The sequence below is a fragment of the Hesperophylax consimilis genome, chromosome 22 (assembly GCF_061612785.1).
Source record: "Hesperophylax consimilis isolate HC1 chromosome 22, BYU_Hcon_1.0, whole genome shotgun sequence".
NCBI lineage: Eukaryota > Metazoa > Arthropoda > Insecta > Trichoptera > Limnephilidae > Hesperophylax > Hesperophylax consimilis.
In genome coordinates, this window is record NC_142857.1 from 21071671 (window position 1) to 21085185 (window position 13515).

At 34.3% G+C, this 13515-nt stretch overlaps 1 protein-coding gene across 2 annotated transcripts in view; it reads left to right on the forward strand.

The window, feature by feature from the left end:
* Mhcl (Myosin heavy chain-like) overlaps positions 1-13515 on the forward strand; it is a 403602-nt gene that overhangs the window by 338971 nt on the left and 51116 nt on the right. For both annotated transcript variants that reach the window (XM_089645046.1, XM_089645047.1), the window contains one exon: positions 10212-10484. In XM_089645046.1, coding sequence (XP_089501172.1) covers positions 10212-10484 — 273 coding nt within the window. The remainder of the gene's footprint in view (positions 1-10211; positions 10485-13515) is intronic.

The window sequence follows — 13515 nt, forward strand, 5'->3', positions numbered from 1 at the left end:
CGATAAGTGTAAGAAATCAGAAACCGCTCTCGCCAATTTAACTATCCCTAGGATCGGTCACAAAATAGACTCAATCACAACTTCAACTAACGAAGTCATGAAGATAATTGACGACCTTAAGTCATCAAAAGCATGTGGTCCCGATAAGATTTCATCAAATCTTCTAAAAATCATTAAAGTATACATAGCCATACCGATTGCGTTCATTGCGAATCTAAGCTTTAAATCAGGGAAATTCCCTAACCATTTAAAGCAGTCAATCGTCATTTTACTGCATAAAAGTGGGGACAAATCACTGATACATAATTACCGGCCTGTTTCCTTGCTCAACTCTGTCTCTAAAATTATGGAGAAAATTGTAAAGAACCGTCTCATCCTTTATCTCGAAAATAACAACATCCTTTCTAGTAGACAATTCGGCTTTCGCAAAGGTTTAAGCACTGAAAACGCCATCGCTAATTTGACAAAAATCATCTCTAATAATCTAGATAAAGGTAATAAATGCATTGCACTTTTTTTAGATCTAGCTAAAGCGTTCGACACTATCTCGCACAAAATTCTGCTGAATAAACTACAGCGAATTGGGATACAGGGTCAAATTTTCAAGTGGTTTGTTAGTTACCTAGAAAACAGGAGCCAAAGAGTGGATATTTACGGTACTCTAAGTGATCCAGCCAATATTAAATATGGCGTACCGCAAGGAAGTACACTAGGTCCCATATTGTTTAATGTTTATATAAATGACTTATGTAATACTTCATTTGCAGACCACATTATTACATTTGCTGACGATACAGTACTTTTATTCGAAGGCAAAACCTGGAATGAGTCTTGCATTAAAGCTGAATTTGGCATAAACAAAGTTAAACAGTGGCTAGATAGTAATCTCCTCACTCTAAACTCGGAGAAAACGAAATTCATCTGCTTCAGTTCAACTCAAGCGGGTCAACCACAAGAAATTATTAACATTAGAATACACCATTGTTACGACACTATTACATGTAAATGCAATACCTTAGAATGTGTGGACAATACAAGATACCTAGGAATTATCATTGATAAATTTCTGAGATGGGACAAACACATAGCCTTTACTTCCACAAAGGTCAGGAAACTTACACATCTGTTTATAGCAATAAGAAATATTCTATGTCTAAATGATTTGAAACGAATTTACTTTGCAATGTGCAATTCCATACTAGACTATGCTTCCTTAGGTTGGGGAGGTTGTGCTAAAACCATACTCGATCCCTTAGCTAAATCCCAGAAATCGCTTATAAGAGTCATACTGAAAAAACCTTTCAGGTACCCCAGCGATTCATTTTTCGCAGAGTTTCGTGTTCTTGATGTAAGACAATTATATATGAGGAAAATCATATTACATACTCAAAAACAGAGGCACTACTTAGCTTCCGTAAACCACTGTCATAATACAAGACATGCAAAAAAAAACCCAACAGTTCCGCCCACCACTTCCTCATCTTTAGCACAGAGACAATTCTCATACTTAGGCCCTAAACTGCTCAATCTCATATCTGATGCATGGAAGGCAAAGAGTACTAATATTCTGCGTATGCAGGTAAACAATTGGCTTCTGGTCTTGGGGAGAGCTGAATGCGAGAATATGCTAAAAAACAGTAGTTAAATTGTAAATTTTGTTTTCTTTACATTCTTCTTTACATTTTAACTTATATTGGTATTATATTAGCATTACAGGAACTGTATTTTTACATAAAGAAAGTTCGAAAATTGTTCAATTCTTCGTGATATTTTTCCTTAAAGGAAAAGTTCCTTCTTTACTTTCATTTTTTATTTTTTGTTATTTTTCATTTCCTTGTTTTATCTTTTAATATTTCTTTAGTTGATTATATCAGCTAAACAATAGTAAAAAAAAAAAAAAAAAAATGTCGTGGTATAACTGAAAGTATACTAGATTATGAATATACATTTGTATTACTTTACCAACAGAATTTCTTCAATTCAGTTTCATTTTCAAATTCATTTTCTTGTTTTTATCTATTAATATTTCTTTAGTTTATTATGTCAGCTAAACAATAGTAAAATATGTCGTGATATAACTGAAAGTATTCTAGAATATGAATATACATATGTATTTTTTTTAACAACAGAATAGTCAACACTATAATTTACTATAATTTTACATGTAAAAACATTATCATATTGGAATGTCCTAAAACGGGCAATCGCCTAGTTGGACATTTTAAGTTCATTAATTGTATTATGTAATATTTACAAACAAACAATAAATAAATAAATAAATAAAATAAATAAATCTGTTACACTCTAGCGACATCTGACGGACTCTGAAGTAAGTTTTATGACTAGCGCCATCTATCGCTCAAATACTCAACTTATTACCATACATCACAAAAACAAAATCTGCTTTCAAATTAGTAGTCATTTTTACAAATTGCTGGCTGCGTAAAAAACTTTACTACCAATCGGGTAAACAAAAGATTGGGCTTGTTTCCAAAATTGAATATTTTGTTACACTATTTAGTTAGACACTTTTACAAATGTGTTATAATTTACTCATCTCACTCATTTTTAGGGTCGCTACGCCAGGCGGTTCGTTTAAAAACGATTATGTGATTCATTCAGATCCTGTGCAGAAAAGTCACACAATGGACTGCGCTGCAAACCTTTGCCTTACACGAACAAAAATTCTAATTCCGAATATTGCAATTTTTTTTAAGAATCTCTTCAAATTATTCGTAATCCGGATAAAAACAGGATTGCAGGGCCTTAAAGAATGAATTCACAGGTTTCCTAATAAACTTTTAGTAAAATATGAACGTATTATCACGATGTCGGAAAACATGTTATTATATAATATTTCCGTATTTCGTCATTGAGATATATTGGGAATTAACTAAATTTTATCAAGAAACGGCCTGCAGTCCCAATTTTAAACGGATTTACAATAATTGGAAGAGATTTTTAATAAATTAGCAATACCCATTTTTGTACACTCCGTGTACTTTAGCAACCCTTAATGTGGTCAGTGTACGACTCATGTCGTAGTTTATTGAAAGCATTTTTGAACCCTTCTGGTGTCAAAAGTATGGTCACGTGGTTTGCCTCCAGCTCGTCGAAACGATACCCAGATTTCATGTTAGGACAAGTCTATTAATTTGGATGTCTATTGATAATTCACTAGTTCTATCTCTTTCTGCCCACTTATCGATTCTCCAACCCAATTCTCCAATCTGTGCTTTGACCATTATTATTATCTAAAAATTTGATAATAAATATGATTTAAGCTCCATTGTTCATGATTGAAATGACGTTCTTGTTATTTTGTCATATCCCTAGAATGGCGGTCGAAAAGTATACATAAAAGTACAACAATATTGACGGCCTCCGTCGTTGAGGGATTACGGTCCTTGTCTAAGAATCCGGATGTCGCGGGTTCCAATTCAAGTCCCGACCTCGAGTAAATTTTATTTGATTTTAATATTAGGTGTTGCTTCATAATTTGTTCCAGTGTGGTTGATACTACCTAGATACTTTCAGTATTGCCCTGGTTAAAGACCACCATTCAGAATCTAAACGTAGCATGAATGACTTTGGCCGTGTTTGGTGACCAGATCTGAGTATCCAGGTTCCGTACCCACCTTCCTCTCTGCTTCTCTTCTTCCTTCAGCTTCTCAACATACCCCATATGGGGATGTCATAGTCCCACTGGCTCCAGACGGGACTGTATGACTCCATTAGAGTGACATTAAAAGAAAAAGGAAAAAAGTAAATCATGCAATAAACAATAACAAAAACATCAAATTTCATGACATCAGAGCTTTCGATTGTTTTTGCCACTTCAAACAAACAAATTGATTTCTGCTTTGAAGTTACGTTCAAAGTAGAAATCTTTTTTCAATAAGTATTGATATTGATAAAACATTTTTTTTTATATTTATCCTCTTTTATCGGTCCATTGATTTCAATTGGGTTTTTTTGTATCTTTGGGCGCCAATCGAACGTACGTTTTAGTTTTCATTCATCTACCCACATCACTCGGCCAGACAACGTGCTAGTCGAATGTGTAAATAGCCAATCATTATAATCCTACTAGCGCAGAGCCGACAAAAATCACGGGATATTATAATTCAAATTTTAAAATAATTTTCTGATTAGGTCTGAAATGATTATTCACACAATCATTTCCAATTATGAAAATGAAAATTAAATAGTTAAAGCTAATTTGAGTTCATTGAACGTGAATACTTTCATATAGTAGGAATAACGAAAATCACAGACAACCGATATTAGTATGTTTGACTTGCGAAAATCTGTTTAAAATCACGGGATGCTCTGAATTTTTGATTCTTGACAAATCAGTTCCAGTTTGAAATACTATTTTATTATAAGCAGGTACCTTATCGCTTGACTGAATTCTTCATACAACTGATTCCAATTTTAAAAATGACACCTAACCCTTTCAGACCTGAATTAAAAGTAACAGTTGGGCTTAGGATCACAGGGGCCTAACTACAAAAATTGGAGTTTTGAATTAAACTTGGTTTCGGTAATGCCATAATTATATTTATTAGTGACACGATGCTCTATCTCGCACATACAGACCATAATCATATTTATTAGTGATACGATGCTCTATCTCGCACATACAGACCATAATCATATTTACTAGTGACACGATGCTCTATCTCGCACATACGGAAAATAATCATATTTATTAGTGACACGATGCTCTATCTCGTACATACGGGCCATAATCATATTTATAAGTGACACGATGCTCTATCTCGCACATACAGACCATAATCATATTTATTAGTGACACGATGCTCTATCCCGTACATACAGCCATTTAAGACATGTCTTATCAGTTGGGCATACAGTTGTTGAGCATATGACGATTCCAATCTTTATTTGCGTTTATCTCAAAACTATGTTTTTGTAGATCAATAATAATATTTGGCTAATTTATATAGCGCCGTTTTCGTGAGAAATCACCTCAAGGGCGCTGTAGATAAGCCCCTGTGATCTTAAACCCCCTTCTGTGGTAGATCATATTTGAAGTTTGATAACAATTGGTTGCGTTATTTGAAGAAAATTGATGCTTTTTTTGTTTTTTTTTTCAATCATTTAGAAGTTATTGTCTACTTTCATTTAAAAAAAACATTCGGTCTCTGACGACGTGTTTCACATGACAAATCTTACCTGTTACACCGAAGATATAAGATTTTGTTAAATGTAAAAAAATATATATAAATTAAACATTTAAAGAATACCTTGAATACCTTTAAAACTTCCATCATAAAAAAATCGTGAAAAAAATTCGGTCTAATTAAACACAAAAATAACCCTTTAAAATATAAAAATGACCATTGCTTGAACTAGTAACTAAAATTCATTTTAAAAAATAGTGTGCAAAGCCAGTTGTACCAGCAATTGGAAAACGAAAACCGCCAATTTCTATTAGCTATTATTAGATAAAGCAAAATAGGTTATGTAGGTAAATAGGTTAGTTTTATTTTGCATTTATATCACTTTTAAACATGCGTTGAATTGCCATTATGTTTTGAGCTTTCATGGAACCGTTATTTCAAAAATACACACGGTTTGAAAGGGTTAAATTCAAAGCAAATCACTCACAGACAATTGAAATTATTAGTATGTTTGATGATACAGCGCGAATACAATCTGTCTGTTCGTATGCGCAGTGTGTGTCTCTCTCCGACTGATCACGCGCAGGCCATGCACCGAACGCCTCGGTGGCTTTCACTGCGAGACGTTGAACCGTCTGTAGTCTGCGAAGAATGCACATCGTTTGGCAGTCGAGGCGCATCCTCGGGTCGCTGAGTGTTGATGACATACATAAATGTGACATGTGAGTGCGTCAGTTACACATTGCAGATTCAGACAAGAGGATGGGGTCGGAAGTGTTCATTAGATCGATTGAAATCAGAGTTAAGAGGAAGCTACAAGCCAAAAATGTATATATTCTTGGTATACCTTTTATTGCAGGTAATAGGCAGTCTAGAAACGTTCGATTTCAAGCACAAAACTGGTTTTCATTTATTTTGTAAATTATTTTATAAAAAAGCAAAAAAGTGAATCAAGTGAAACTGTCACAGATAATCTTAGCTATAATACTGTATTTTTTTTTAAGTTGTTTCCTTTATGCGTTCATACATTTCTATTGAAAAAATATTTATATTTTTAATTGTGTGATTTGTTTTTTTTATTTGTATTATACTCAAGCAAAACGATAGTACAACCTTCAATTTATCTAAAACATATTTTTTGGTATTCATGATGTACACCAATTCGTTATAAAGATTAATCAAAATAGTGATTTGGCATTAAGCTTCGCCTTAAGATGGTCTCTCAGACTGAGAATCTGGTGGATTGAACAGAACCAGCAGAATAATTGAGGAGCATTCTCTATGTAGATGTCTACGAAATGGGTAATACAGATTTTTTTTTAATCTGTATATTTACCTGCGCCGTGTCTAATACAAAAATATACATTTTCACAAATTGAAACATCTAAATATCTACGCGGAGAAAAATGATCCTGTGGTGATAGCATGCCAATTTCCTGACAAAATATTAGTCATTTAGAATATATGGAGAGCACGTATTCTTTTCCTAATAAATATCACGACGGAATGCGACAATATCAGTATGTCAATATTTGTATGAACACGTGTTCCGCCGTCCTCATAAAACACTCGCTTTTAACTAATAGGTACTCTTTGTTAGTTGTGGTCCCATTTTTAACAGTAAAACGAATAATGTTACCAGATTTTTAATAAATTACCAGTATTTTATATCAGTAAGTTTTCTACGTGTTATATGAAAGTGAAATAACTATAACTATGGGTGTATATGTAATGTTATGTTATATTAAAAAAACACTTTATTTCTAATTCTCTATCAAAATTTTTGCCTAGGTATTACTTTTTGCATTTTCTTATGAACATGTCAACGGTAGGTATTTTAAAAATTAGCTTGAATTTTTGTAATATTTTTTTTGTGGAATAAGAAAAATGTGAAAGAAGAAGAAAACCTAACATTTTGTTTTTATTTAAAATAATCATTTTATCTAAGAACTTAAGTTTATTGATATTTCGCATGTAGTGAAAACTTATTTTTTTCAAATACGTAGACATTTCTCTTTTGTCAAAATTTGCAATATTGCCATTCTTTTGTACTTTTTTTTCACAGATGAATTCTTATTATTCATCATTATGTCTAACAGTTAATTTTATTTTTTGTAAATTAATTTTTATTTAAGGTTATTAACAAAATCATGTGCGCTACCCGACTCACTAGACAATATCTGTTCTGAGCCGGGTAGGCAGTATAATTACATATATTTTGTAGACGAATCAGGGCTTAGTAAAAATACAAAAGAATACATAAAATAATGTAGATATAAAATATTACATATAAAAACAAAAAAATTTAACAAACTTCAGTGTGAGAGTTCTTATTGAGATGGAGTAACCCATAAAAACTTATCAAATGTATCACTTATCTTTTCATGAATTTGCATTTGAAGATTATTCTAAAATATTAACCTCGATTGATTGATTGATTATTCACTTAAAAGTGCCCCACTAAAACAAATTTTTTGTAGATATTTTTATTTGTGAAAACGCTCCTCAATTACTAGTGATGTGCACCCGATATTTCCGGGAATATTCCCAGTTCTAATATAAATTCCCCAAAGTTGGGAATTATTTTATTTATTTATTGTAATATCAAAAAAGGGTCTTGGAAAAAAGCTCGAACTTTTGTTTACACGCTTTGGAATTTGCAGTTAAGGTTTTTACGCAGCCAGCAATTTGAGCTCCACTGTAAAAAGGACTAGTTATTCGTAAACAGATTTCATTTTTCGAAGACTAGATATTGATATTTCAATACGAGTTGCCTGTATATCTACTGCCAGATTCATTTATTGACAAATCAAACAACTTGGATTGTTCCCCTTTCCCTCATGTCCATGAGGGAAAGGGTCTACGTTTTCTATGTCTATGCTTGCCACCAACAAAAAAAGCTTATCTCTAGCTTTGCATCGACTGGCTAGCTACCGAGTCAGTACAGTGATGATCTGTTCTCATGGGAACGTCTTCCCAGCCAGATAATATCAGCTCAGTGATCGGATAATTACCCTGAATATCCTCGATCATCTGACTGTGTGTAGGCCATTGTCTGCCGCCGTGGGAACTTCAATACTGGCGACCCGTCGCCTCTCCTGCCCCCCGGGGGCCATGTCTGTATTATTGTATACATAATGTTAACACGCAGACCGTTTTTCTGTTGTTACTGCAAGCGTTTTTCTGTATTGTCGTTTTTAAACGTCACGTCTTTCTGTCTGGCTTTATTGTAGGAACCTAAACACAATGTATTTTGTCCAGTAATTATTGAGATGTGTTTATACATCGTGGTTTACTCTCCCACCGAGAAATTACTAAGGGTAAAACTAGCCTAGTAAATTTGGCGAAAAGTCCATTTAATTATTTTCTATTATATATTATTTTGACTTGCTAAGGTTACGTTCGCAAAATATCAGATAGATGGCGGTATATTTATACGATTATTTTATCAAACGGTCGCCAAATAATAAAATATCGTAGTATCATTTTTTCGCTACTTTCTTATTATATTTATTTATTTTATTTTTTTGATACATGATTTAGAGAGTACATGTGGTTGTTTTGTGATATTTCACCCTCCATGCTAGGGATGACACTCTTTTATGGCGGGTGAATTTTACAGTTTGCGGACATAGAATCTATATATTATTAACTTATTAATCCCAAAAGCAAACAAAACTATATTTCAAAAAGGACCACACTACATGGCCATTAAATTATATAACAACCTTCCACGTAGCATCAAACAAATAACCGACATACTTAAATTTAAATCAACACTAAAAACATTTCTTTTAAAAAAATGTCACTTCACCTTAAATGAATACCTTACATAAATGAAATACCTATGTTTTTTTTTTTTTTTTTTAAATACATTTGTTAACATGTAATTGTTGGGTTATGTAATATAATGTGTATTTGTTGGGTTAGCTGGAAGAAATAGGATCTAACCTATAAGCTATACCCTTTTTACTCTTTTTGTGCAATAAATATTTTTTTGAATTACTATAATGTAAAAAAAGAAAAATGATGTATAGTTAGTTTGGGTTGCAAGAAGAGGATGGAGAAGTTAGAGAATTATAAGAAGATGAAAAATTTGAGAAATTATTAGTAAATAGATCTCACTAATTAATTATGTACATACTAAACCGCGAAGTTACGGAATAAGGATATATTATGCTTTGTCTGAAAGGTGATTAAATTGATAGAGTGTAGAATGAATGGCTATTGTAGTTGTAATGTATTCCGTGTGTAAGGATCCATTAACACGTTATATTTATTGAAATAAAAATAACTCATTTTATTAACCTAGTTTTATTTTTAAAGGTGATTGGGGCCAGAAAAACAATAGGAAAAAAGTTATATTTAATTTAAAAAAATGTATGCATGAACTAATTTAAATGATGTGTCCATATAACAGGATAGTTTCAGTTTAGTTTAGTGATAATGTAATTTTTTTATCAAATTTACACGGGGAAAGATACCTGTCTTGAAAACTAGATATATCGCTGTTGATTCTTGGAGCGCAACTAATTGCAGCTGGCTCAAGTGGCGCCTGTTGTCTTGCTTCTAGCATAACATATGATTGCGCCTCCCTGCTGGCAACATGTCCAACGCGTTACATATGTTTATATTTACCTTATTTAATATTTCATCTGCTTGTTTGCCGGAATTAGGATATTTTATTGTTTTTTTTTTTTTTTTTTGTATTAGGCAATTCACCCTAAATATTTTATTGTTACTTGTACAGTATTTACTCGGTTTTCATATAATGATTATTCTCTTCAATTAACTAAATATCTTTCGACTCATCCTTTTGTCTTTAAAATGTGCGATCCGGTTACAATTTAGAACGTGGTCGGAATGTGTTTAGTTGTGTTCTACCGGTATTAAATAGCCTAATGATACCTTTGACAACGGCGAGCAGCCGTAATACGCGTCTCGTTATTAATTTCATAAAAAAAATGCGGTGTACACTCTCTCTCTCTGATTTTTCTACAGTCAAATAAATATCTCTATTGGTTGTTCACAATAAACTAATTTGTTATTTTGTTGTTCCAGGTGCTTCTTCGCGCTGGCGCCCTCCTCTCTCTCGAGGCGCGTCGCGACAGCCTTCTGCGGGCGCGCATCGTGTCCCTGCAGGCGGCGTGCCGGGGCGTGCTGGCCCGCCGCGCGGCTGCCCGCCTGCGCGTGCAGCACGTGGCCGCGCGCTGCGTGCAGCGCAACGTGCGTGCATTCCTCGCCGTGCGCGACTGGCCATGGTGGCGACTGCTGGTGCGCGTCGCGCCGCTTCTGGCCGTCAACAGGACGGAGGACCAGCTGAGAAGCAGGACGGTGAGTTGATCTATTCTTTGTTTAGTTAAGGGGCGGCGAGGGCAACGTAAGGCGCCACTCTCTGCTACCTCTGGAGACACATTTTGTTGTTGGGTGTGGAAAACGCCAATAGCTGTAGAAAATGTGAAAAATTCAGTTCACCTAGCTAATGTTTCGTCTTGTTGGGACGAAGGCTCATCTGGAGCAAGTTATGGAACCAGGGGGGGGGGGGGGAGATTCCGGTTTTACCTAAGAATAATAAATAGTCTTTAAGAAGAAGCTATAAGCCAAAATGTGTATATTCTTGGTATACCTTATATTGTAGGTAATAGGCATTCAAATCGCTTGCCAAACGGAGTCTAGAAACGTTCGATTTCAACCACAAAACTGGTTTTTATTTATTTTGTAAATAATTTTATGAGAAAGCAAAAAAGTTGATCATGTTGAACTGTCACAAGTAATCTTAGCTATAATTTACAATTTTTTTATTGAGTATTTTTTTATTTTATTTGTATTCTACTCAAGCGAAACGATAGGAAAACCTTCAATTCATCTAAAGCATTTTTGGTATTCATAATGTACGCCAATTAGTTATATACATTAATCAAAATAGTGATTTGGCATTAAGCTTCGCCTTAACCTTTAAGATAACCATTTATTTTGCTGCACGGAGAAAAATGAATACGGCTTTCTTTATCAAGATACTGTTAAAAATGTGACATCATGATCATTTCCCAATTAAATATTACTCATTCAGAATATATCTGAACACGTGTTCACGCAGATGCCCGAATAATGTGCGAATAAATATAGTATATATTTATAATACGGCAGTACTGCCTTAAAAAACGCACGGGTTTGTTACGCTAATTCTCTTTCTAAACTCTAGTACTGCCTCCTATTAAACACGGAAGGAAATACGCCTCCAGGAGACGTAGGTGAATAATGATAACCCCGGTGAAATTTACTGCCTCCTATTTAACACGGAAGGAAATACGCCCCCAGGAGACGTAGGTGAATAATGATAACCCCGGTGAAATTTATGAAAATGACTAGACTTCTGTCAATGGAAAAAAGGCAAAATGTCGGAGACTGCAGAGTGTAACCTGAGAAAATAACCTGAGTGTTCGAGATAACTAAATCAGTTCTTCACTAAATGACCAAGAGTTGCGGTATACTAGATTTGAAAATAATTAAACTGCTAACATCTGTCACATTATGCATGGAGACAATCCCGTATTTTGGCCTAGGCAATATGGACAGCTGCCTAGGGCGGCAATTGTCATGGGGCGGCATTTCGCTGTTAATCTAGACACGTAGGACCATTTTTTGCACACACTTTACGAATTAACAAATGTAAAAAAAATAGTAAGTAATTTCTTCGCAGTGATTCACATAGAAATGGCGCCAACTTGCTTACGAACACTTCCAGTGGGTTGATAGACTTATAAATGGTGTACATACTCGTATCAGAAACTGCAAACGGTAGAGATACGGACCATCGCGGAATCATGTATCAATCAGTCTTTGTCCTAGTATAATACATGTTTTCCCGATGTGTTTGATGCGTATGAAGAAACAGCCGTCCACACTAGTGGCGAAAATGCCACCAAAATGAGGCGAAAATAAAAGGCAATTATCAACGGGGAGAAAGAAAATGCTGAGTTCACTGGCATATCCAGGTTCCGGGTAATTGGGTACAACGCTCTCATAGACAGACGAGTGCTTGCATCTTGGTGTCTATTTGACCAAATCTCAGATCAGAAATGAAGCGGGCATCAAACTACTGAAAAATTGTATAAAAAGAAAACTTATCTGATAATAGCCAACCCCCGATAGGAGAACGCACCAGAAGAAGATACGATTTGTGATTTGATGGAATATTAAAATAACACCTACTTCGAAAAACACTAGGAAGGACGGGTTGTTTCGGAGAATTTGAACAATTCTTCAAATTGCAACGTTCATTTTCGGGTTCTGTGAAAGTCCCGTTAAAGTTTTGTTATTATATCATTATAGGCTACCTGCTTGACTGAACTGAAATAATAACAGGACTTGAAAAAATATTTCACAAAACTTGAAAATTAACTTTGAAATTTGAAGAATTGTTCAAACTTTAAAGATAATTTTTAAGTTCTGTTATTATTTCAGTTCTGTCAAGGAACTTGCCTATAATCATACAATAACAGAACTTGAATTGAACTTTCACAGAACCCGAAAATGAACATTTAAATTTGATGAATTGTTCAAATTCTATTAAACAACCCATCCTAAGGATGGGTTGTGTGAAGGTTCTATTCAAGTTGTGTGAAAAAAAATCATCTTTGAAATTCAATGAATTTTTCAAATTCTCTGAAACAACCCATCCTAAGATTAATATGCGTATTATTGGCTCACACTCAAATTTAATGCTTCGTAAAAATTTCTGATTTACCATCGGAATTTGACTTTGACAATTTGTTTAGCTCGGTTCAGCAAATACGTGTATTGAGTGATTTATTTCCAGTTGCGAGAGCAGAATTTACGCGTGGGACAATTTGGCCAGAGATTATTTATGTTCTATCAAATTATAATGTCATTAGGTGCTCTAACTGTACGCAGTGAAGTATTCGAGACTTTATGATCTTTACACCGCCCTAAATTACAAGAAGACATTGAACAAGGAAGAACCGAAAAACTGTCAGTCACAAATCACAAATTTTCTCTGCCAAGAGGTCTAGCATGGACGATGTCAATACGATATTGACGAAATCCATCATCTACGGTCATTTAGCGATATTTGCGAGCACGCTCAAAAGCCTTCGGTGTCGGATAAGCTTTCAATATGCACACCTTTTAGGATAATGTCGTTCGTTATGCAAAATAAATGGATTATTTATGAATGGGGTGAACTAACTAAGCTTTTATAACTGAAAGAAATCGTATACACGATCCATAGACTTAATTAATTTATCTATGAAGCGATACCTTTATTACGTTCCAGCTTTAACAAACAAAAGTTGTCAGTTATGACTAATGACCTCATAAATCAATTAACTCGCTTTTTAGTGTC